Source organism: Leopardus geoffroyi, chromosome A1, assembly GCF_018350155.1.
Source record: "Leopardus geoffroyi isolate Oge1 chromosome A1, O.geoffroyi_Oge1_pat1.0, whole genome shotgun sequence".
Lineage (NCBI taxonomy): Eukaryota > Metazoa > Chordata > Mammalia > Carnivora > Felidae > Leopardus > Leopardus geoffroyi.
Genome location: NC_059326.1, coordinates 137,542,629 through 137,570,434, shown reverse-complemented (window position 1 = coordinate 137,570,434; position 27,806 = coordinate 137,542,629). Strand labels below are relative to the sequence as shown.

The window sequence follows — 27,806 nt, the reverse complement described above, 5'->3', positions numbered from 1 at the left end:
CTTACTTAGGGGTACATTTTTATTCTATTACCACTCCTATGTGATACAGAATAAAAAGGAAGGCAAAAAGAATTCTCTTGACATACTCCTAAATCTTCCTCATATTCAGATTTTGACCCTTCTCACTTGCTTTCCACTTGGGAGATTGCTGAGGTCTGTTTTTTCCCCATACAACATTATCCTCAATATCATCAAGATCATTATTGATATAGCACTTCTTAAAAATGCTCCATTATTATCTCCCAGTTTCTTCTAAACACTGGTGCTCACATTTTCTTAATCTTACCAGGTCTCAACAAATGATTTTCAGTCAATACCAGAACAATTCCTTCCTCAAATGGTCTTAAGATATTCATCATCTTAAGTTGTACTTAAGTTGTACATCAAAATATTGCAGTTGTCCAATCATGCCACCAGGTACTATAACCAAGTTCACATAGGCAATAAAACTACACACAAAAGCCACCTCACCAACAGCAATTATATGATATCATCAACTGAAGATGTATTCTGACTTCAAAGATGTGAGAAAACAAGAAATACCTGGTAGCTTTTTTTTTAGTGCCTAGGTCTGCACAGACCTTTATGTAACCTGCTTAATACCAAGAATGTACTTTCAATCTGGGGACTCTTTTTTTTTTTCTTTATATTTATACAGGCACATTTATTTTTTGTAAGTTTTTAATTCCAATTAACATGCAGTATTATATTAATCTGGGACTGCTGAATTTCTTCAGGTGTGAGAAACTCTGAGCTATTAACTCTTCAAATATTACTAGACCACCATTCTTTCCATTTTTCTCCTGGAATTCACATTAGATGAATGTTGGTAACCTTTACTTCTCTGTATTATCGTCAGTTCCCTCAGTACCATCTTCCAAATTCAGTCTCTGACTATATCAAGTTTAAAATCTGTCTTCTCTAGTACTTTTTTTCAATAACCATATTCACTTTCAAGTTTTGTAATTAGCGGTTTTCCTATCTAGTAAATCTTATTCCATTATGACTCTATATTTCTTAATCTTATTTAATATTTTATATTCACTTTTCTCACTGAACATCCTCAACCACATAACATTTTGTTCTTTTGTTTTATAAATTTAAATTGTATCTGCAGAGAATTCTTTTTTCTAATTGTTAAATTTATTGCTGTCTTAGTGTCAGATTTCTTACATGGGCTTTAGAATTTTGGTTATTCGTTCATTTCCTTTTCTCTTTTTCTCTCTCCCTCCACAAGTGCTGTGTGACAGTTCCAGAGAATACAATGCATATGTTACCACCTAGAATTGTGTTATGTTCTATCCTTTGTGCCCACCCATCCCCACCAACAGTTTTCAGATTACCTCATGCCAGCTCTCCAAGGGCCCAATTTAGTCTTATCAAGTCTTACTTCCTTGGAAGAATATTGGGAATATGGCTAAAATAGTCATTAAATGGTTCCTTAGCTTGATTCGCACTCAAAATTGTGTCCATAAGTTCCCATCTTCCAATAAAGCTTTAGCCCTAGCCAGCAGCCCAAGAGTCTTCTTTTTTCCTACCTATATAGCTTCACCCAGTGAGTGGGCTCCTTGTGCTTTACTGCAAATGGGGAACACACAGTCCCCTTTAGCACACAAGAGCTTGAAGTGCAACAAACCTGCAAAATCAATCTCTACAGGCCATTTTGGGTATCTGTCCCATTTCTGGTTCATAGAGATATTATTCTTCTTTTTTGGACCCTGTTTTGTTTTCCCTTCTTGTATTTTATTCGTAATTGCTGTCGTCTGGAATGGTCTTTTAAACTAGTAACTTATTCTTATCGCCCTCCCAATTTTTATTTATTACACATACATTAAAGGAAATCAGTTATGCCAAATTCCATCAACTGTTTTGATTTTTCCATATTCTCTTCTAGTTTCTGCCCATGTATGTACACTTTTATAATTATTATAATTGCTATAATATAGTTACAATTTGGTTTTCTTTTTTTACTGGATATTTCAAATACTTTAAAAAGCTTTCAAAATTATCACTCCCTATGGCTCATTCCTAAATGAGATACAACACATCAAACAAGTGAATGGTTAAACTGTTTTGAAAGGGGGAAAAATCTACTTTCAATTAAAATGCGAGTGGGGGAAAGGGTTGTGGTTTACCGCACTACCTCATAAATGTCTTCAAAGTCAGCAATAAATCACCCACAACACATATTTTAAAGCTTATCTTCAAGTATCTATGCCTTTCTAAATATACCACTCTTGCCTCAAAAAAAATTTTACCTCACTGTTAAACCTGACACCAAGCAGTATCTTATCAATTATCTTATAAAAATATCTTACAAATGTCAATGACATAGATATCATTCCTTTTTAAGTATTTGCTAATCTATTTACTATACACAACATATTCTGCAAACCCAGTTCTGTTTCACTTAGGTAAATCACTAACACTCAGTGTCACAGTGTCTTCATCTTTAATATGAGGTCATTCTTAAGTGTCTGAAGATCAAATGCAGTCTTATGTTTGAAAGTGCTTTGAAACCACAGAGATATTATTTTTTATTACAATTACCTTTTCTATTTCTCTTTGTGTAGCTCCTTCCTTTTTCAAACGTTCTTGTTCTACACACTTGGCATTGTAATTTTCCTTGGATTTCTGAAGGGCCTGAGTTATGCTCTGAATGGCTTGAACAGCTTCCAGAGTTCCTGCAACCTCTTCTTTAGTCTGTATGGTATGAAATGATTCATCAAAATGATCAAACTGTAAAGCATTCAATATCTGATCGATCAATCCTTTAGCAGGAAAAAAGTGATACCTTTTTATGAGATTTTACTTGTTCTTCTCCATACTTCTGAACTTCCTTTATTAATTCTTGTAATTTTCTAACAAGATCCAAGTGACAGTTTGCTAATTTCTCTGTAGATGTTTTGAACACATCCCACACTGGTGCAAATGTTCTAAGGGAAAGAAAGTACAGGAATTATTTAATAAAAGAAAAAAAAAGTTTAAGGCTCCAAAACAGAACCAATAGAAACAATATTATGCTCAGCAATTTTAATTATGCAAAATAGGAAATTAAAATAAATCATAAATGAAATGATTGGCAGACTGATGCTGATTTTTTAATCCGTGGTTAATTAAAATATTTTTGGACCTCAGTCGGGTACACTGAAATCAGTTAAATATTTATCAGAGGTCTGGCCATGGCTCTCTATTAACCATATCATACTATTTTCTCAGTTGATTTGGTTAGACTTGTCTATTATAAAATTAACTTGTTTCCAAATTTTAATTTTTGACTACTTAGTGTTCATCTAAAATGTCTCATCAAAAATAAAAGTTCCTCTGGGACACCTAGGTGGCTCAGTTGGTTAAGCGTCTGACTTCAGCTCAGGTCATGATCTCACCTATTATGGATTCGGGCCCCATGTCAGGCTCTGTGCTGACAGCTCAGAGCCTGAAGCCTGCTTCGGATTCTGTGTCTCCCTCTCTCTGTGCCCCTTCCCCATTTGTGCTGTTTCTCTCTCACACACACAAATAAACATTAATAAAAAAAATTTTAATAAACAAAAGTTCCTTTGATTTCAAACACGCAAAAGTCAAATTCACAGGATTTTTTAAGATTAGTCACCCTTAATAATCATTTGAAAATATTTTAGAACTGTTAACCTGAAATCTTATTTCAGATAATTTTATCTGCATACTTTAAAAAACACTAACACAGTCCCTTTCTAGTACAGGATACGTGATGCAAGACATACTTTCCTACCACTTTTTCTCAATACTGAGAATTTAGTATTTTCAGTACATTCAAGTATGTCCAAAAGTTACTACATTATTGCATTCTGGATGGTACAGTATTTAGGATGTCAATGGTTAGCTTAAACCAATTTAGTCAATAAGGAATGATCTACAGATAATTTTACCCTATGTTTTCCTCAAGTACTTCCTAAGATATTTTCAACAGCACCTGTTCTACTCTATGACAAAACTTCTAGAAAACAAATAGCAGCACACAGCAAGAGGGTAAAGAAATAAATTACTTATCCTATTATGTACATTTCCTACCAATTATTACATTTCAAATTATTACATTTCCTACCCAGTAGGAATGCTAACACATAATGATCATTTTAAGCAATAATAAAGAAGTTCAAACAGGAAAATTAACATGCTTAGAATAAGGCTGTTCCGATTAGATTTCAACTTAAACTTTAAAATCTAATCAGCTGGCAAGGAGTTAAAAGGAGGAGTTTGAGAATAAAAATAGACAACTGAAAATTATCCACTCACTACAGCACCAAAATACATATATATCACTTCATGTAAACCTGATACATGGTAGTCCGGACTGGACAAAGCAGAAAGATGGGAGTGTACCTTTACCAAAGGATTCTTTACACTGTAAAGGGGTTCAACATAAGATTTCTTTAAATACAGGTTTCCTTAAGGAATGTCAAATTTCTTTACAGTTTAAAAGTTTGATATACAAACCTTTTTTTCTGGTCAAGTAATATATATTAATATATAATAAGCAGTAAGAAAGAAAACTGACAAGTCCAAAGTATTTTTAAATGCAAAAAAAAAATAAAGAGAAAATTCAATTGCTTAAATATCCATCAGTAAAATATTAATATTTAAAATATTTATGATCTTAAGTAATGACACTAACACATAAAATATCATCTATTATTTATGAGAAGCATACATTCCAAAGACAGAAATGTTGTCAATATCTTATCCAGAAACACAGTTGATGTTAATTCATGTTTTTTGTATCTCCCACCTGACAACTAAAAATAGGGTAGAATTTCCTATAATAAAACCACAACCAACTGTTTAAAGACAGCTTCTGCTATTCCAGTTACTTTCTAGCCCTTCTACAATGGTAAATAAATAAATAATGTTTTAGAAGCATGTCAACATAAAGGCTTTAGAAAAAGGAAGCTGCCAGAAAAGTGATGTATCAAGGGAGTGGGGGGTGGGAGAAAGAATTGAAAGACAACTGGAAGAAAAACAACACTAGATGGTCATCAACTAACAGTCCCCACTCTCCTCTGGGTGAAAAAGGTAGCAGCTCCCCAGCCTTCCCAGCCATAGTACAGGGCTACAGAAGGTCCTCTTAGCTGCAACTATCAACACTTAATATAATGGACAGTGTCACCATGATGAGGATGAACTGAGAGTACAACTCTCTACCTAGGCCACAATTTAGCAAGATTTTCATTTAAACTCATTCAACCACACAAAAGAATATTTTCATTCTTAACCAGTTTTTTGGTTCAGGGAACCGTTTGTGAATCTAATAGATGGTATAAACCCTCTTCATCAAGCAGTGGGTGTTGTATGGAAACCAATTTGACAATAAATATCATATATTGAAAAAAAAACCCTCTTCATCAAAAATATGAACTAATACCTATTAAAATTTCAGGGGATTCACAGGTGAATTACTTGTTAAATTATCTTAAAGTATAGCCTTTCCCCAATTCTTAGATAATTAAAAAAGATTAAATATTCCTCCCAGGGTTTTTGTGGTATAAATTATACAATATCTCCTCCCAGAACTACTAAAGCCATGTAGCATATCTTATTTACAATAAATTCTTATTTTATTTTTTTTTAAGTTTATTTATTTTTGAGAGAGAGAGAGAGAGAGAGAGAGAGAGAGCGCACAAGCAGGGGAAGGGCAGAAAGAGAGAGAGACACAGAATTTGAAGCAGGACCCAGGCTGCGAGCTGTCAGCAAAGAGCCTGACACAGGGCTTGAACTCACGAAATGTGAGATCATGACCTGAGCCATAGTCGGGACTTAACTGATTGAGCCACCTATGCACCCCTAAAATGTATTCTTAATATTCATTTTTCAAAGAACACATTTTCTCACCACAAATTTTTAAGAGAAATATTTAATAGTCTATAAAATCATGAGACCTTTTTAATACATTTCAGTCAAGTTTAAGTGAGTTTGTAAAGATCGCTATTCAACATAATTTAAGTGAACTTACAGAAAACTAGAATAACCATGCACAATACATAACATGTATGATCTCAAAATTACACTACCAAATGACTAGGTAGTTAAATAAGGGGGGAAAATGGGTTTCATTTACTCAGACTGCATTAACTGATTAGTTCAATTCTATTTTCTATTAAGTCAAGAATATATTCATATATAAAAACATTTTTCAGTACATTATATATTATTATATTTACCAACAATTAATCTTCAATAAGAACCTAACATTCTCAAGAACTGTACCTAAATCAACACTGAAAAAGAGTTTTTCAAAGACATTAACTCACCCAAGCTGTGAATAGTTGCTTGCGGATTTTGCTAGTTTTGTCATTGACCTGGAGTATGCTTCTTCTATTGTAGCTCTGTTAAATCAAATTTCCGTATGATAAGAGCTCTCAAACACAGAAAAATTATCAAAATACAATTAAAACTGTATAAACAAAAAACTCAAATATATATTAAAAATAAGTAGGTACTGGAGCACCTGGGTGGCTCAGTCGGTAGAATATTCTATTCCTGATCTTGGGGTTGTGAGTTCAAGCCCCATGTTGGGCACAGAGTTTACTTAAAAATAAACAAATACGTGGTCATAAATTTCAGGCCTATCCTTAAATGCCCTTTGAGCACATTTATTTAAAGAACTGGTCTGGTATAGAACTAAAAAAATTTGTATCCCAAAAATTAAATGAAATCATTACTCTTTTTATTTTAACGTATCAGTGGTTATTTGAACGACAAGTACAACAGCACTGCTTCTTGACTGTCTCTCTTTATTTCTCTGTAAACTAATTCAGTGTGAAAGTCATTTGCACTTAATACTTCTCTAGTATAGTTAATATAGATTTATTATTCTTTAATACTGTGATTTCACTATTATGCACATTTAATAGAACAAAAGATTGATGATTGTCATTTGGACAAGCCAAACATAAGTTATCAAGGCTTAATCTATTTTGTGATTAGATCTAAAACACTAATAAATAAGTATTTCACGCTAAAAAACTGTGTTTTATGGGGCACCTGGGTGGCTCAGACAGTTAAGCGTCTGACTTCGGCTCAGGTCATTATCTCCAGTTCATGAGTTCAAGCCCCATGTCAGGCTCTGTGCTGACAGCTGGATCCTGGGGCCTGCTTCAGATTTTGTGTCTCCCCCTCTCTCTGCCCCTCTCACACTCTGTCTCTGCCTCTCAATAATAAATAAACGTGAAAAAAATTGTTTTAAAAACTGTGTTTTATATAACCACTAATTTAGCATATAGGATTTTAGGCTTTAAAAAACATCAACCAAACCATTAAATATGGAAGAAAACAATTATTCCCTTAAACACATAATCTCAAATACAAAATATGAGACTGTATTGGCCTTCTTAACACTAGAAAAGTTAAGTTTTGTCTTATCTCTCCCACAATTACCCTGTCCCTTCTCTATCTGTGCAACCTGTAACAGTGAAATAATCTACAAAACACCAAAGACCTTCCATCTACTTTGACAGGTTCAACTAACTTTTTTTTTTAAATGTTTATTTACTTTGAGAGAGAGAGTGAAAGCAGGGAAGGGACAGAGAGAGGAGAGAATCTCAAGCGAGTTCTGCCCCATCAGTGCAGAGCTTGACATGCAGCTTGAACTCACAAACTGTGAGATCTTGACCTGAGCTGAAACTAAAAGTCAGTCACTTAACCGAATGAGTTGCCCAGGTGCCCTGAAACTTTCTGCTTTTAATGTCCAAATCCAGATCTCCACACTGTTCTTACATCAAACCATCAATTTAATATCTAAATGTCTCAAGCATAACCCTACTTAGGTACCTTAATCCCCTCAAACTCAGAATATTCAAACTAAGCTTACCTTCAAACTCCTCCCCAGCGCCCTGCTCACAAAAACCAGCTAACAAAAAGGAACTATTATTAGTAATTGCCTCTCACTGATGGGACTGTGATTTTTTTTTTTTTTCCTTTACACTTCTGTGTGTCTTTTTAATATACTATATCACAGGGGCGGTACTTTGATCATCTAAAAAGAGTTAATACAGAAAAAAAAATATTACTATCTCAATGGATAAGTTCAACAGCACAAAAGAGTGATTCAATCTCCAGCAATAGTAAACTGATAGAAAAAAACCTCCTGATGAGGAAAGCCAGAAAAATATGGAGAAAGGGGGCTAAAAGGCAACAGAAGCTAAGGAGGCAGTTAAGACTGAGTAAGCCAATAGGGCCCCTGGGTGGCTCAGTCAGTTAAGCATCCAACTTTGGTTCAGGTCATGATCTCATGGTTTGTCGAGGTCGAGCCCCCTGCGTCGGGCTCTGTGCTGACAGCTCAGAGCCTGAAGCCTGCTTCAGATTCTGTGTCTCCCTCTCTCTCTGCCCCTCCCCGCTCACACTTTCTCTCTCTCTCCCTAAAATAAATAAACATTTAAAAAAAAAAAAAAAGAGGGGCGCCTGGGTGGCGCAGTCGGTTAAGCGTCCGACTTCAGCCAGGTCACAATCTCGCGGTCCGTGAGTTCGAGCCCCGCGTCAGGCTCTGGGCTGATGGCTCAGAGCCTGGAGCCTGTTTCCGATTCTGTCTCCCTCTCTCTCTGCCCCTCCCCCGTTCATGCTCTGTCTCTCTCTGTCCCAAAAATAAATAATAAACGTTGAAAAAAAAAATTAAAAAAATTAAAAAAAAAAAAAAAAGAGCAATGAGTAAGCCAAGATTTAAGAGAAGGCTATCCGGAAAAGTAAGTTAGATATGTCGGTCAGCTTTTCCCTGGGGGGCATCTAGAAGCAGCAGCTGAGACTGAGAACTGGAGCAGAGTTGAAAAACTCTCACAGAGCAAGGGAGACAAAACTAGATTGAGACTCCCCAAAGATGTTAAGCATGGGAAATCCCATACCCTTTGAGACTCAAAGAGTAAGGATGAATGTTTAGTAGGCAAGTTCTCAAAGGGACTGCAAACCATACCTTTTCAAACCTTGATATTGGATCCTGTATGGATGTCTTAACATACATTCATAAAACCATCAGGCAAATATGACAAATGAACGAAAACCAGGAGGAACAAATGAGCAATGTTTCAAATGCTGAGATTACAAAGCTTGGACTTTATGAGTTTATGTATTATGTTCAAGGAGACAGTACATTAAATCAAAAGTTTCAATAGAGAAACGGAAATCATTTTTAAAAAGTAAAGGAAATCATAGCAAATTTAAAAAAAGATACAAATTCTATATCTGAAAAATGTAATATCAAAAATTAGTATCTCAATGGATGGGGTTAAACAGCAGATTCAATACACTATAATGAGTATAAATAAACCAGAAGAGGGATGAGAAGACTCTATCTTGGTATAAAGCTCAGAGAGACAAAAGAATGGAAAATAGAAGGACAAAGGACAAAGTAAAAAACTCTAACATATGTGTAAAGGGGGAAAAATGGGTCAGAAGAAATTATTTTCAGAGATAATAACGGACAATTTTCCAAAACTGACAAAAGGTTTCAAACCACAGATCCAAGTAGCCCAACAAACCCTAAGAGGATAAATAAAAAGATACGTACATCTCATCACATAGTAAAACTACATCTACACCTAGTCATAGTAAAACTGCTGAAAATTAAAGACTAAAAGATTTTAAAAGCAGCTAAACACTTCCAAACACTGAATGTTACCTCAAAAGAAGCAATAATCACTGATAGCTGACATCTCAACAGTAGATACTAGAATGATCTTCAATTTTTTTTTAAATCCAGTGAAACACAAAACTGAAACTCCTAGGAAAAGCATAAGAAAACCTAAGAAGACCTTGGGTATGATGTCTTAGGTACTGTCTTTTATTAGATAAACAAAGATAAAATCTATGACAGAAATCAATGATAAGGTGGACTTCATTAAAATTAAAAACTTTTGCTCTGTGAAAGACAATGTCAAGAGAAAGAAGTCATAGGCTGGGAGAAACTATTGGCAAAAGACACCATGTGAAAAAGGACTGTTATCTCAAATACACAAAGAACTCTTAGAATAACATGGTTAAAAAATGGGCCACAGACCTTAACAGACATCTCCCTAAAAAAAGATACACAGTTGGCAAATAAGCATATGAAAATATGCTAGAGATCACGTCATCAGGAAAATATAAATTAAAACAAGATATGACTACATACCTATTAGAAGGACTGAAGTCTGAACCACTGAGAAAACCAAATACTGGCAAGGATGTGGAGCAAAGGAATTCTCATTCATTGCTGACAGAAATGCAAAATGATACAGCCACTTTGGAAGACAGTTTGAGGGTTACTTATGAAACTTAACATACTCTTACTATATAATCCAGCAATGGAGTTCCTTGGTATCCACCCAAAGGAGTTGGAAACTTAAGTTTACACACAAAACCCGCACACAGATGCTTACAGCAGCTTTATTCATTACTGCCAAAACTTGGAAGCAAACAAGACGTCCTTTAGTGGGTAAATGGATAAACTATGATACATCCAAACAATGGAATATTATGCAGTACTAAAGAGAAATGAGCTACTAAGCCATGAAAAGACAGAGGCACTTTAAATGCATATTCCTAAGTGAAAGAAGCCAATCTGAAAAGTCTATTACACACTGTCTGATTTCAACTATATAACATCTGGAAAAGGCCAAACTATGAAAACAATACAAAAGAATGCAAAGAATTCTTAGCAAAGTCATAAATTCACAAATTCTACATAATACTGTAATGATGGATCTATGCCATTATCATGTGTCCAACCCATATAATGTACAATACCAAGAGTGAACCCCAAGGTAAAACAATGGACTTTGGGTGATTATGATGTGTCAATACAGGTTCATCCTTGGTAAAAAATGTACCATTCTAGGGGATGGTGGGGAAATGGAGAAAACAGGTGAAGGGGAGTAAGAGGTACAAACTTCCAGTCATAAAATAAAAAGGTTATGGGTATGAGAAGTACAGCATAGGGAACAAGAGTCAACAATACTGGAAAAACTCTGTATGGTGATAGCCTGTAACCACACTTACAGTGGTGAGCTTTTTGTAATGTATGTAATTGTCAATTCACTATATTGTATGCCTGAAAGTAATACAAATTCATATGTCAACTATATTTCAATTAAAAATTTTAGAAGTCTTTTAAGGGGTGTCTGTGTGGCTCAGTCAGTTAAGCGCTCAACTCTTCATTTCAGCTCAGGTCATGATCTCACGGTTCATGGGTTCAAGCCCTGCAATGAGCTCTGTGATGACAATGCAGAGCCTGTTTGGGATTCTCTCTCTCTGTTCCTCCCCTGCTCACTCTCTCTCTCAAAAATAAATAATTTTTTTAAAAAAATCTTTTAAATATACCATTCTGGTAAATGATGTTGATGACAGGGGAGGCTATTTATGCATAAGTTAGGGCAGGGAACAAATGGGAAATCTCCATATTTCCTCTCAATTTTGTTGTAATCCTAAAGCTGCTCTAAGAAAAAAAAACTTTACCAAAAAAAAAACCTGCCAACTAGAATCCAATATCTGGCAAAAACATGACTGGAAATAAAAAACATTAATGAAATCATGGATCTAGGTGACAATCAATACTTACTAACATAATAAAACAGATATAACCAGATAATTATATGACTCCAGTGAAGTACACAACTCCACCTATGAAGTATTCTTGTCAAAATACTGAACTCAGTCTGATCAAGCTGCTAGGTTTAAACGACAATTTATAGGAAATGAGCAAAGAAAAATACTGAATAAAACTATGGATATGCAATTAGCATATTCCAGGATAGTGGACACTCTATAGAACAAAAAAATAAATCTGGTTTCTAAAATGAAATTAAAAATTATGAAGGTGGTGGAGAGATAGACCTACAGATTAGCATTTGAAAAATCTCAAAAATCCTATCAACCAAACAAAATGTGTAAATCTTCGTGGGATCCTAACTGGAGGAAATCAACCACATGTACTGTGTATATAAGACAACTGAGGAAAACAAAGCACTGACTGGATATTTGCTGATATTAAGAAGTTAATATATAATTTTAGATAACATATTGTGGTTGTGTTTTTTAAAAAGCTCTTTTTATTTTTTCTAAATACTAATGGATGAAATGTAATGTTTCTGAATCTGAGATTTGCTTCATATTTCTACAGATTTTTTCTACAGATACATATGAAATACTAATGGATGTAACGTAAGGTTTCTGAATCTGAGATTTGCTTCACTACAACTCAGTGGTATAAAACAGATGAAACAAGACTGGTTGTGTTTTGCTAAGTATTCATGCTCAGTGATTACAACATGGAAGCTCATTACATTAAGTTCATGACTTCTGAGTAAAGTTTTATATGTGTTTGAAGTTGTCGATAATAAAAAGTTTTTAAAATGAAGATAAAGATATGATCAGACTAATAAAAACTGAGAATTCATTAACAGAAAATACTCATTAAAAGAAATATTTAAGGGGCGCCTGGGTGGCTCAGTCGGTTGAGCGTCCGACTTTGGCTCAGGTCATGATCTCACAGTTTGTGGGTTCGAGCCCTGCACCAGTCACTGTGCTGACCGCTTGCTCAGAGCCTGCAGTCTGCTTCAGATTCTGTATCTCCTTCTCTCTTTGCCCCTGCCCCACTCACGCTTTGTCTCACTTTGTTTCTCAAAAATAAATAAATGTAAAAAAAAATTTTTAAAGAAATATTTAAAATGTTTAAAAAAAATTTTTTTTTTACTGTTTATTTTTTATTTTTGAGACAGAGACAGAGCATGAACAGGGGAGGGGCAGAGAGAGAGAGGAGACACAGAATCTGAAACAGGCTCCAGGTTCCGAGCTGTCAGAAGAGAGCCCGACATGGGGCTCAAACCCATGAACTGTGAGATCATGACCTGAGCCGAAGTCGGACGCCCAACCGACGGAGCCACCCAGGCGCCCCTAAGATGGTTTTAAAACAGAAGTGAAGGGGCGCCTGGGTGGCTCCGTCGGATGGGCGGCCGACTTCGGCTCAGGTCATGATCTCACGGTCCGTGAGTTCGAGCCCCGCGTCGGGCTCTGTGCTGACAGCTCGGAGCCTGGAGCCTGTTTCAGATTCTGTGTCTCCCTCTCTCTGACCCTCCCCCATGCATGCTCTGTCTCTCCCTGTCTCAAAAATAAATTAAACGTTAAAAAAAAAAATTTAAACAGAAGTGAAAAAAGAGAAAAAGGACAAATTATCAGAGAAAAGTAAATAATTGTAATAAATCTAAATAATGACCATCCAAAATACTAAGAATACAGAAGAATAAAATATGTAACAATCTGATTTGAATAAATCAGCTGGATGAGATATTAGAAAATATTTTCTAAGTTACAGCTAATTTTATTAGATGACTAATAATATCATTCTTCATTAAGTCCTTAGGTATTAGAGATACATATAAAAAAAAGTATCCATGAACATAACAATTTGATGCTAGGGAAATGCTTTAAGCAAGACTAGCAAAATAGCAAAAATTGCTGACACTATATTAGAGTTCATTATTTAGTGGTTTATATATTTAATGCATTTTGTACTAAGTTTGAATTTTTCCATAATAAAAAGTTAAAGAAATGTATTTCCACAATAAAAAAAAAAGTTTTTAATGGAAAACTTCCAATATTCATAGGACAAAGTTAAACACATACACACAAATGTCCTATGAGGCATTAAGTCAGGACGTGATAGTATTCTAAGGTTCCGACATTTTCAGAAAGAGGGTAAAAGGATCAATTATTCTTGTAAGTTAACAGCTCAATTAAGTATGTTATAATCTCTAGGATAACTAATAAAAGAACAGTAGAAGAGGGTTTTACTTCTAAGCTAATAAAAAAAAACAAGAATTAAAAAAAAAAAAAAAAAAACAGGCCAAAAGGCAAGAAAGAGGAGGAAAAAATACCAAACAAGTAACACAAATAGCAAATACTAAAATAACACAGAGTTTGGCAATCTACAAGACCATCAACCAAATATGGCCCATTTTTGTCCCCATAAAGTTTATTAGCACAGCCAAGCACATTTATTTACATGTTGGCTATGACTACTTTTGTACTAAAACGGCAGAGCCGAATACCTGCAACAGAGATCAGATGACACACAAAGCCTAAAATAGTGACTTTCTGGACCTCTACATAAAAAGTATGACAACTTCTGGGACAACAGATTTGAACCCAACTATATCTGCAATTCTACTGTACGTTACAGACTAAATGCTCCAATTAAAATAAAGACTGTCAAAGTGCCTTCAAAAATAAGAAACACAACTACACCACAAGAAAACAGCAAAGAAAAGACATATATCATGCAAACACTCACCAAAAGCGAACTGATGACCCTACAAAAACAAAGTAAACTTCAAGGCAAAAAACAATGTCACAGATATAAAGGACATTTCATAATGATAAAAAGTGCAGTTCATCCTGAAGATGTAATAGTTTTAAATTTGTACCAACCCAGAAAATCTAAAGACATTTTTTCAAAGAAGACATACAGATGACCCACAGACAAATGAAAAGACGCTCAATACTAGAAATCATGAGAGAAATGCAAATCAAAATCACAGTAAGACACTACCTCAAATCAGTCAGAATAGGTAATATCAAAAACAAAAAATAAACAAAAAAACAAGAAACACGTGTTAGCGAAGATGTGGAGAAAAAGAAATCCTAATGCACTGTTGGTAGGAATGTAAATTCATGCAGTCCCTGTGGAAAATATTATAGAGGTTCCTCAAAAAATAAAATACCATACAATCCAGTAATTCTACTACTGGGTATCTACCCAAAGAAAATGAAAACACTAACTTGAAACACTAACTTGAAAAGATATATGTACCCTTATGTTTACTGCAGCATTATTTACAATAGCCAATATATGGAAGCAACCTAAATGTCCACTGATAGATAAAATGGATAAAGAAAATGTGGGAAGGAAGGAAGGAAGGAAGGAAGGAAGGAAGGAAGGAAGGAAAAGATAATTACTCAGAATGAGTAATCTTGCCATCTGCAACAACATGCATGGACCTAGAGGGTATTACACTAAGTGAAATAGGTCAGACAAATACCATATGGTTTCACTTATATGTAGAATCTAAAGAACAAAACAAAGAACAAGCAAACAAAAACAAAAACGGACCTATAAATACAAAGAACAAACTGATGGCTGCTGGAGGGAAGGGATGGGGAAGAATATGGGTGAAGGGGAGCGGGAGGTACAGGCTTCCAGTTATGGAATGAATAAGTCATGGGGATGAAAGGTACAGCATAGGAAATATAATCAACAGTACAGTAATAGCACTGTATAATGATAGATGGTAGCTAAACTTGTAGGCATAGCATAAAGTACACAGTTGTGAAATACCTATGCTATACACCTGAGGCTAATGTTAACATTGTGTGTCAACTATACTTCAATAAAAAAAAAGAATTTGGAGGCGTCTGGGTGGCTCTGTCAGTTAAGCATCTGACTTTGGTTCTGGTCATGATTTCAAGGTTCCGTGAGTTCAAGCTCCACATCGGCTCTCTGCTGTCAGTGCAGAGCCCACTTTGGATCCTATCTTCCTCTCTCTGCTCTTCCCCAGCTCACATGAACATGCTATCTCCCAAAAAAAAACATTAAAAAAAAAAAAAAAAAAGAATGGGGCGCCTGGGTGGCTCAGTAGGTTAAGCGTCCAACTTCAGCTCAGGTCATGATCTCAGTCCGTTGAGTTCAAGCCCCATGTCAGGCTCTGTGCTGACAGCTCAGAGCCTGGAGCCTGCTTCAGATTCTGTGACTCCTCTCTCTCTGCCTCTCCGCCTCTCACACTCTGTCTCGCTCTCTCAAAAATAAACATTTAAAAAAATAAAAAAATTAAAAAAAGATTTTGTAGCCCCCTACTAACATGCCTCAAACACATTAAGCAAAAATTGACAAAACTATATGAATACACAGAAATATCACAATCAGAATGAGATTTTCCATATAACTCTCTCAGAAATTGATAAAACAAGCAGGATAAAAAAATAAAAACCAATAGGGATGTATTACAGTTGAACAACAGAATGCACAAACTTACCCTAACAAATACATATAGACAACAAATGCAAAATACAGTCTTTTCAGGTACATGCAGATATTTACCAATACCGACTCTATCCTGGTCCATAACCCAAGTGTGAACAAATTTCCAAATGGTGAAATCATACAAAGTATGTTTTCTAACCACATGTAATTAAGCATGAGCTAGACTATACCTTTAAAATCATCACATATTTGGAAATTTAAAAACATACTTCTAGTGGTGCCTGGGTGGCTCAGTTAGTTAAGAATCTGACTCTTGATTTCAGCAGAGGTCATGATTTCATGATCATGAGATTGAGACCCATGTTGGGCTCCATGCTGGGTGTGGAGCCTGCTTAAGAATCTCTCTCCCTTTCCCTCTCCAGTGCTCAAGCTGTCTCTCAAAAACAAAAATAGTAACAAAAACAAACAATATAAATATATATATCACATACATATTTATTCGTATATTTACTTCTAAATAACCCAGGGAGGCAACGAAGAAAGCACATTATCTTTAAATTCTTTAATCTTTAAAATATCTTTAAATTAAATATAATGAAAATCCTATTACTCAAAACTTGTGAAGCATAACAAAGCAATGCTTCAGGGAAATTTACAGATTTAAATGACTATATCAGAAATGAAAAAAGGTTGGGGCACCTGGCTGGCTCAGTCAGTGGAGCATGGGAGTCTTGATCTCGGGGTTCGGAGTCTAAGCCCCACATTAAGTGAAGAGATTATCTAAAAAAATTAAATCTTGGGGCACCTGGGTGGCTCACTCAGTTAAGCGTCCAAATCGGCTCAGGTCATGAACTCGCGGTTCGTGAGTTTGAGCCCCACGATGGGCTCTGTGCTGACAGCTGAGAGCCTGGAGCCTGCTTCAGATTCTGTATCTCCCTCTCTCTGTCCCTCCCTGGCTCATGCTCTATCTGTCTGTCTGTCTCTCTCTCTCTCTCTCTCTCAGGAATAGACATTTAAAAAATAATCTTAAAAAAAGTAAAAATGGTTGAAAATCATTAAGTCACACATCTATGTCAAAGTTAGAAAAAGAACAGCAAACTGAATACAAAGTCAAAAGAGATAAGGAACACAAAGTTAATGAAATAAAAAACAAATATTCAAAAAGGATCAACAAAACTAATAGTTGCTTCTTTATAAAAACTTTTAAAACCAACAAGTGACAAAGGAGACTGATAAAATCCAGAGAAGGTACAAATAACTGATGTCAGGAATGAAAAGGGGACATCTAGTACAGATCCATCAGATATTTAAAAGGTTTACAAAACAGGGGGCCTGGCTGGCTCAGTTAAGTGGCCAACTCTTGATTTCTGCTCAAGTCATGATCTCGCAGTTCATGAGACCAAGCCCCACAGCAGGCTCTGTGATGAAAGCATGGAACCTGTTTGGGATTCTCCCTCTCCCTCTCTCTCTGTCCGTCCCTTGCTCATGGTCTTTCTCAAAATAAATAAGCATTTTTTAAAAAAACAAAAATAAAACAGTTCATAAAAGGATATTAAGAATAAGGTTTTGGGGCACCTGGGTGGCTCAGTCACAGTTAAGCATCCAACATCAACTCAGGTCATGATCTTGCAGTTTATGAGTTCCAGCCCCACGTCAGGCTCTGTGTTGACAGCACAGAGCCTAGAGCCTGCTTTGGATTCTGTGTCTCCCTCTCTCTCTGCCCCTCCCCTGCTCATACCTCTGTCTCTCTCTCTTTCTCTCAAAAGTAAATAAACATAAAAAAAAAAAGAGTAAGTTTTTGCCTATAAATTTGAAAGCATAAATGAAAAAAATTCCTTAAAAATATAACTTATCAAACTCACAGAAGAACTAGAATATCCAAAGAGTCCTGTAACTATTCAAGAAATTACATATGTAATTGAAACCTTCCTATAAAGGTGATTTCAAGTCCCAGTGGGTCTACCAGCAAAGTTAATGAAACACATAAAGAAGAAACCATAATCTGCCACATATTTTTTTCGGGAAAAAAAAAAAGGATGTATACTCCCCAACTCATTTTATAAGGCCAACAAATCTTGATACCAAAACCTAAGAAAGATAATTAGATAAAGGGAATTTTTCAGGCCAAATTCAATCACAAATATAGATGATAAAATCCTAAATAAAATAGCAAACTGAACCACCAATATACAAAAATGATAATACATCTCCACCTAGTTGAGTTTATATGAGGAATGAAAAGATAGTCTAACATTCAAAATTCAATGTGGGGCGCCTGGGTGGCTCGGTCAGGAGAGCATGCAACTCTTAATGTTGGGGTTGTGAGTTTGAGTCCCATGCTGGGTATAGAGATTACTTTAAAAAAATAAAATAGGGGTGTCTGGGTAGTTCAATTGGTTGAACGTCTGACTCTTGGTTTTGGCTCAGGTCACAATCTCACAATTTTGTGAATTCAAGATCTGTGCAAAGCTCTACACTGGCAGCACAGAGCCTGCTTAGGATTTTCTGTCTCCCCCTCTCTCTGCACCTCCCCTACTCGCCCTATCTCTGTCTCTCTAGAAAATAAATAAATAAAAATTTAAAAATAAAATAAAATCTTAAAAAAAAATTCAATGTTAATTCAGATTTTAACAAGAGAGGGAAAGAAAGAAAGAAGAAAAACATACCGCATCAATGGATACCGGAAAAGTATCTGACCAAATTCAACATCCATGCAGAATTAAAAAAAAAAGAAAGAAAGAAAAACCTTACAAAACAATATAAACAAGGAAATTCCTATAATCTGATTAACAGTAGAGAAAAAAACAGAATAAATATATCATATTTAAGAATGAAATGTGAGACTGGGAATAATAAGACAAGGACACCTGCCATTTCCATTTCTATTCAGCATTATACCTAAAGTATTAGCCAGTACGAGAAGTCAAGAAAAATAAAAAAAGGTATAAGGATTGGAAAGGGAGATGTAAAACTGTCATTTGTACAAGATGACTGACTGTACACATAGAAAATCCAAAACAATCTACAGATAAATTATCAGAATAAGCAAGAACTACCAGGTTACTAGACACAAAATCAATATATAAAAATCAAGGGCATTTATATATAAATTTGTAACACCTTACCAACAAACTGCATCGCCCCCAAAATATATAAAAATTCCTTCAATTTATTTTTTAAAAGGGGAAAAACTAAAAAGATATACAAGTCATGAACAGGGACTTCATAAAAGAAAATGCAAATGACCAGTGAACATATGAAAGGATGCCAAGGATAAACCACAGTAAGATACAGGTATCCCTCACTATCCAAAAGTAAAGCCTTCTGAGGAAACGTTTCATAAGCCAAATGGCATAAAGCTAAGAAACAATTACCATTAATTTATATGGAAATTATTCTGAGCTTTCCCAGACCCCAAAAATAACCTCTCTTAGGCTTTTCTGATACTATAGGACACATCTTGCTAACAGACGCACAAAATAAATTGAAATAAAGTACAGATGCTCAAAGACACAGTTCAACACTATGGCAGCTTGATGCTGAGATGCTGAGTAAAGGTCCCGGGAAAGGAGCTTGGCAGTGCCACCCTCACTGTGCACACTGCTTCCTTATGGAAGGAAGGACTCACTGCAAAACAAACACCGAACGCTATGTTCGCATTTTGCCATTTTTTGTAACAGCAAAAATCCTCTTCGAATTTTTCTTGGGTTAGCAAAAACAGGTACTAACGTACGTCTTTCATAAAAGCCAACTGGCATAACACAAGCTTCTGAAAAGTGGGGGATACCTGTACTACTACTTATCCAATGATTCAAATTAAAAGACTGGCAATACCAAGTGGTGATGAGGACATGGAACAACTAGAACTCTGAAACAAGGCCGCTGCTGTTGTAAACTAGTACAACCACCTGGGAAAATTCTTTGGCATTACCTATTACAGTTAAACATACACATTACTCTATCACCTGGCAATTCTATTCCAGAGTATATACTTAATATAAATATATGTATATGTATACCAAGACACATGTGCCAGAATATTCAAAGCAATATCACTTGTAATAGCAAAAAGAACTGGAAACATCCCAAATTTCTGTCAATGGTAGTAGATACATTTTGGCATATTTAATACTACATGGCATTGCAAATGAATTAAACTAAACTCAGTAGAAATTAATCTCATAAACATGCCGAGTGAACAGAAGACAAAATAACTACTATATGATTAAACTGATATAATTAATACAAAGTTCAAAAGATAGGTGCAACTTCCTTTGACAGATGAATGGATAAATTGTGATATCTATAAATGGAGTACTACTCAACAGTAGCAAGGTATGAATGCAACTACATGGATCAATCTCAACATAATTATACTGAGTGGAAGTACTGGATAACAGACTATACCCTGTATGATTACATTCATATAAAATTCTAGAAATGGCAAACTAACCTAAATGTCAGAAGCAAATGAGTGGGTGTTTAGCAATGAGGGGGAGAGACAGGGGCAAGGAATTACAAAGGAGATGATGAATATGTTCACTACCTTGGTTGTAGTGATGGGTTTCATGAGTATGTGTATATGTCATAATTTATCAAACTATACACTTCAAATATGCAGCATACTGTATGTCAATTATACTCCAATAAAGCTGTTGGAAAGAAGAGAGGAAGGACGAGGGTAGTAAGGGAGGAAGACAGGAAAGGAAGAAAGGAGCAAAGAGGAATACAAGAGGGAAGAAGGGAGCAAACCAGTAGGGAGGAGGGGCTGAGGGGAGGAGAGAAACTGAATGATTGACTTAGGAAATCAAACTTTCTGGGCCCCGATTTTCTTATCTCTAAAATGGAAGTGAAACTTTTGATAGTGAAAGGAGGTAACTAATGTATGCAAAATCCATAGTGTACAGTATATGTTTATGTGTCTATCTTTTCTTCCTTCCTTTCTCGTTCACTCCTTCAAGAAATATGAGTATCTAATTATGCCAGGCTCTGTACTAGGCACCAGGGTAAAGAAGAATACTACATACTTTTCCCTTTATAGGGAAACACAGAGACAAATTAAAAAATGAATCATTATAAAATGTTATAGATACTGCAAAGAGATATATGATGTTGAGAAATACTATAATAGGTATTTCTGACCTAGTCAGGGAAATGAGGAAAAGCATCTCTGGAGAAGTGACCACATTGCTCAGCTCTAAAGAACAGGTGTTAATTAGGCAAAAACAGGAATAAGCATGTATAAAGCCTGGACTGGAAGACGTCTTTCAATAAATGGCCAATGTCTCTGGAAAGGAAAGAATAAGGATTCTGGCATGAACTAAAGCTTGAAAGGTAGCTTGGGATCAGACCAAGATGTTGGCAGACTTACCTTAAGAGTAATGGGAAGATTTCTAAATGACTCAAACCAGAAAGGTAACAAACCTCATTGCAGTTTAGAAAAAGCACTCCAATTACAGTACAAAGAATAAGTTGCAGGGGAATAAGAACGAATGTAGACAGGTCAAAGAGGAGCTACTGTTGGGGCGCCTGGGTGGCTCAGTCAGTTAAGTGCCCAAGTCTTGATTTCGGCTCAGGTCATGATCTCAACAGTTTGTGAGATTGAGCCCTGCGTTGGGCTCTGTACTGACGGCATAAGCCTGCTTGGGATTCTCTGTCTCTGCTCTTCCCCTGCTCATGCTCCCTCTCAAAATAAATAAATAAACTTAAAGAAGAGGAGAAAAAAAAAAAAAAAAGAGGAGCTACTGTTGCAGTTCAGGCAACAATGACAGCTTGGATCAGGGCAGTAAAGTCAGAGATTTATTCTGTCAAAAAATCCTTACTTAGGGCCTACTAAGAGCCAAGCACTCTCCCAAGCTCAAGAGATGGAGTAATAAGCAAAAACAAAAAACAAAACAAAACAAAACCCCTGCCCTTGTGCCTTGTGGGATTTATATTCCAGAGGGGAGAGACAAATAATTAAGTAAAATATCACACACCTCATGGTTTTAAGTGCTATGAAGAAAACATTAAAGTAGGGAACTAGTGGAAAGAAGGGTTGGTTGTCTCACTGCCCAAAGAATCATAAAGGGATTAAATTCTGGACAAGAAATGGTAGATTCTGGACATCTTATGGTAACTGACATAAATAGGCTAAAAGGCCTGATGACAACTGCCTTGAATGTCTCAAAGTAGTTATAGTAGTGATGCAAATGTTGGGGGAAAAGGAAGGCCAGAGGACATGCCAGGAGATGCAGCATTCTGAGGCCTCTTCTTTACTCCTGCCAGTGATGTTGCAGAAGCTAGTGAAGGACAGTTTTATCCATAGCACTTAGAGCTTCTAGATTCTCTCTTACCTCCAAAAGAGAAGTGAAAGCCAGAAGAGGACTGGTCTTACATAAAATAGTTTGTTCCCCAATTCCTATCAGTTGGTAAACTCTATGACAGCAAAAGCTATGTCTTTACCCCTATATTCTCAGAATCCAGACAAGTGCCTGGCACACAGCAAACATGGAATATATATTACTGGAAGAAGAAATGAATGGAGTATTGTTTGTTTATTTTTTTTAAGTAACCTCTATACCCAATGTGGGAGTTGAATGCACAACCCCGAGACTGAGAGTCACATGCTCCATCCACTGAGCCAGCCAGAAACCCCAATGAATGGAGTATTATATCAAAAGGCAAAATATTGGGGCACCTGGCTGGCTCAGTGGGTGGAGCATGTGACTCTTGATCTCAGGGTTGTGTGGTCAAGCTCCATGTTGGGTGTAGAGATTATTTAAAAAATAAAAGCTTTAAAAACAAACAAACAAATGAATAAATAATGGCAAAATAGCCCCATATTACTAAGATAAAGACTTTATTTTTTTTTTTTTTTTCAACGTTTATTTATTTTTGGGACAGAGAGAGACAGAGCATGAACGGGGGAGGGGCAGAGAGAGAGGGAGACACAGAATCGGAAACAGGCTCCAGGCTCTGAGCCATCAGCCCAGAGCCCGACGCGGGGCTCGAACTCACGGACCGCGAGATCGTGACCTGGCTGAAGTCGGACGCTTAACCAACTGCGCCACCCAGGCGCCCCTAGAGATAAAGATTTTAAATGTGCTCATATAGGGGCACTGGAGTCACTCTGTCACTTGAGCGTCGGACTATTGATTTCGGCGCAGGTCACGATCGCAGGCCCGTGGGATTGAGACCCATGTCAGACTCTATACTAAGCACGGAGCCTGCTTAATATTCTCTCTCTCCCTCTGACCCTCTCCCTGCTTGCACTCTCTCTCTCTCTCAAATAAAAAAATAAAAAACAAAAACACGTGCTCGTATAAAAATCACAAACTGGGCCTAGCCACAAAATAGCTTTAATCAAACCAAAATACATTGATTGTAACAGTTTTTAAAGTATTATATTCTAAGAGTCTTAAAGAAAATCACATTTTACAAATTTACAGAATGGAAAAATATATACTTATATTTTTTTAAAATAAAATTACAGGAGCACCTGGCTGGCTCAATAAGTAGAGCATCGGACTGTTGATCTCTCAGTGTTATGAGTTCAAGCCCCATGTCGGGCATGGAGCCTACTTAAAATCTAAATAAATAAACAAATGTTTTAAAAGTTATAATAATACATAATTAAACTACAAATTCAGAAAAGTTTTCAATTTATTTTAGTATGTTTAATGACATGTTTGTTTAAAGAAATGATAATATTTTATCCCACAAAATTTCTCAATTTTTCTATTGTACCACCTTGCTAGCTCTTTCAACGAAAAACAGGTATATATATTCAAGCAGTGATTTGCAAACCAGGAGTGTAGCAATATTATTTGGAGCCACTATTTAGCCCTCAGCATGTAGATGCCAGGTAACTACTACTTTAAAATATAACTATAAAAGTGTACTTGATTATTTTAATGCAAATCTAACTAAAATTTTCCCATCTCTATTCTAAAATTTAATTTGATGATGAATTGTTAAATGACTTACTAAAAAAATACATACCTTTCTCTCACAAAATCTGCTAGTTCTTTCGTTGATATCTGTCCATGTTTCATATTATGGTAAAGGACATCAAAGCCACTATTTTTTTCCCCCTGAAATCGAAAAAGATTTTTAGTTTAACAAACAAAAAAGATCAAAATGACCAAAACGACTTACGAATAACCCTCCATTAACTAATATGCAATGCTAATGCTCAGGTGAGCTATTTCTTCCTAAATGAACCATTACCGCTCCTTGTATGACTTCAAGTTATATGAAAGGAAAACTCTACACTTTGATGAAGTTTACAATTTATTATACATATACACACATTAAACACACATGCACACATTGTATAATCACTCAAAAAAGTATATTAAATGAAATTAAGTCTGAAATTTTAAGAAATAACATGCAGCCTAATTTAGAAAAGATAACCATGTATCTTTTTAAATACATCACCAAATCCCATTTCAATTCCCTTAATACATACTAAGGGATTCCTGATTATGTAACAAAGAGTCCCTGTTTTAAAACAACTAAATCCTGGGACACCTTGGTGGCCCAGTTGGTTGAGTGCCTGACTCGATGTCAGCTCAGGTGGGATGGAGCCCCGGGTTAGGCTCAGTGCTGAGTGCAGAGATTCTCTCTCCCTCTCTCTATCCCTCTGCCCCTGTCCCCTGCTCACAATCTCTCTCTCTCCCTAAAATGAATAAATTTTAAAAATTAAAAATTAAAAAATAAATAACTAAACTTGACTTCTGGGTCAAGATAGCCTATTACTAATCACATAACCATTCAATACCACAAAATACTTTATAATCACTAACGTAAATCTTTCAGTAAACTTAAACAACTTGAGAGGTGAGAAATTTTAAAATTTTAATAAAAGAGTAGTAACACTCATTGGCTAGTCCTCTACTAATGGGAAATTAGCAGAACCAGACCACTACACAATCCTAGAAAACCTTTACTGCCAATTAATCCAATAAATGCTAAATCAGCAAGTCACAGCAAAGAAAACATTAGAAATACCAATTTTATAGATGAAACAAAAGACTCAATAAACTTAGCTCAACAACTCTCTTTACAATTAGTTTTTATTTTGCTCCACTGAAAATAAAATAATAAAGAACTGACTATATTTGTTGGAAATAGAAAGCAATACAGTAAGCAAGAATTACACAATATGAAACCTAATTTTTGTACAGCTCACTGAAAACAGGAAACTGGAATTCCTGTTATACTGAAATGATCCCTACCAAAGTTGTAAACTAATACAGAAAGTAATTATTTTGCCACATATACAATAAAATGTCCTATTTATAATGAGATAATATAAACAATACACTTGGGACGCCTGGGTGGCTCAGTTGGTTAGGCGTCCAACTTTGGCTCAAGTCATGATATGGTCTGTGAGTTCGAGCCCCAGGTCGGGCTCTGTGCTGACAGCTTGAAGCCTGGAACCTGCTTCAGATACTGTCTCCCTCTCTTTCTGCCCTTCTCCCACTTGTACTCTGTCTCTCTCTCTCTCAAAAATAAACATTAAAAAAATTAATTATAAAAAAATAAAAAACAATATACTCAACATTTTGAACATCAATTTCTTTTTACAAGTAAGAATATAACATAAAACCAATATCTTTAATGAATCCAAAGATACCCATTTGGTTTCTATAATTTTTTATGTTTAATATAAAGAAAAAAGTTATTATCTAACTTTGGCTTTTTACTTTCCATGGGTTTTTCATGCAAATTTATTCTAACCAAAAGAAGAATATTCTCTGACATAACCATTATCCCTAGTTTATGGCAAGCAAAAATAACATCATCATGCAGATTAGTAAGTACAATTGCAGACAAAATAATGAAGGACCTGAATCCTCAAAGGGATTCATTTGATTACTTGAATGCATAAATTACACATAATTACCTATCCACCAACTTCCAAAATATAGTCATGAACTCTAAAAACAAAATGAAACTTAAATTCTAAAACCATAAAATCAAAAGTCTGAAGTTCTCATGCCCCAAAGTTCTCAGTAGACATCTACTACTTATCATTTGCATATAAATCTAACAAGTCAGGTTACCTGGGTTCCCAATATGCATTATGCATATTCATTATCATATTCAAATTGGAAGCGAATTAGGAGTAAAAGGCTATTCAAACAGACACACAGACTATTAGAAATACTCTACCAGTTGGGAGAGAGCCAAAGCATAAGAGACTCTTAAAAACTGAGAACAAACTGAGGGTTGATGGGAGGTGGGAGGGAGGGGAGGGTAGCTGATGGGTATTGAAGAGGGCATCTTTTGGGATGAGCACTGGGTGTTGTATGGAAACCAATTTGACAATAAACTTCATATATTAAAAATAAATAAACAAACAAACAAACAAACAAAGAAACTCTACCAGGATTACAAGGTAAAAAAAACAAAACAAAACTTTTTTTTAAAAGAGATAAGAAACTGGACACCATCTAGTAACTGGGGCAACAAGGTCCTGAGCGTTTTGCCTCACTGGAACAGTATTTTTTTATGTTTATTTATTTATTTATTTTTGAGGGAGAGAAAGGTAAGAGACTGGCAGAGAGAAAGGGAGACAGAATCCCAGCACACAGCCTGACACAGGGCCCAAACCCACGAACTGTGAGACCACGACCTGAGCCAAAACCAAGAGTCACTTAACTAGAAGTCACTTCACCAAGGATGTATAACTGACTACGCCACCCAGGCACCCCTCACTGTTATAGTATTATAAACATTTAGGAATCAAGTAAAGGTTAAATTACATTTGGAAATTTGGGTTTTAATCAAAAAGTCCTTTAAAGAGTAAGCTCTTTTTTGGGAACTTCAGATATCCAAATAGCCTACTAGTTAAAAATCCTAATAGAGGAAATTATGAATATTAATCTATTTAATACGCAATACAATATTAATACAGTATCAATAATATACCTTAAGAACAGTACTAACTACTCCATCCCTCAGGTCTTCACTTGGAAAGATAAGGAAAATTCATTCTAATAAGGATGTGATACAGAAGAACCCTGCCTCAAAATGCACTAACAACTGGGGCGCCTGGGTGGCGCAGTCGGTTAAGCGTCCGACTTCAGCCAGGTCACGATCTCGCGGTCCGTGAGTTCGAGCCCCGCGTCAGGCTCTGGGCTGATGGCTCAGAACCTGGAGCCTGTTTCCGATTCTGTGTCTCCCTCTCTCTCTGCCCCTCCCCCGTTCATGCTCTGTCTCTCTCTGTCCCAAAAATAAATAAACGTTGAAAAAAAAAAAAATTAAAAAAAAAAATGCACTAACAACTAAATATAAACATATATTCACATATAATGAATATGCATAAACACATGATTACAAATCCATTTGTCATTTCTTCTTATTTTCGGATTTTTCATTTATTGAGGTCAGAAAACATGAGTCTAACTCCAGGCACTATTCATTAACAATTTCACAAGCCTATTAACACAAATATTTATTACTCATGAACTTTAGCACAAACTAAACAAAAATTTTACTACTTCAAATGGCGCTAGTGTGTAGGGTGATCTCTCTCACTCCACACACACACTTAAATACAAATAGACCTTTTTTCTAAAAAAAAAAAAAAAATTTCAACGTGTCTGACAACCCAAATTGTATTGTCCCTTGCCAAAAACTTACTTTACAGCTTTGATAACAGATGACTAAATAAATACTAAATACATAGACATTTATATGTCAAAAAATACAGCAGAAGACAAGACCCCCGGAGCTGAGGTCTAGGCCCATTTGGCTTCAGTGTCTTCACCTGCACAAAACTGAAAATTCTGGTGAAACGGGGAGAGACCACTCTTGAAAAAGATAATTGTAACTCATT

General features: G+C 35.7%; 1 protein-coding gene across 1 annotated transcript in view; it reads right to left on the bottom strand.

Annotated features, from left to right (window-relative positions):
* FCHO2 (FCH and mu domain containing endocytic adaptor 2) overlaps window positions 1-27,806 on the bottom strand; it is a 123,522-nt gene that overhangs the window by 82,178 nt on the left and 13,538 nt on the right. The window contains 4 exon segments of the mRNA XM_045495220.1: window positions 2,551-2,703; window positions 2,795-2,936; window positions 6,285-6,359; window positions 23,957-24,048. Of these exon segments, the coding sequence (XP_045351176.1) occupies window positions 2,551-2,703; window positions 2,795-2,936; window positions 6,285-6,359; window positions 23,957-24,048 (462 nt within the window).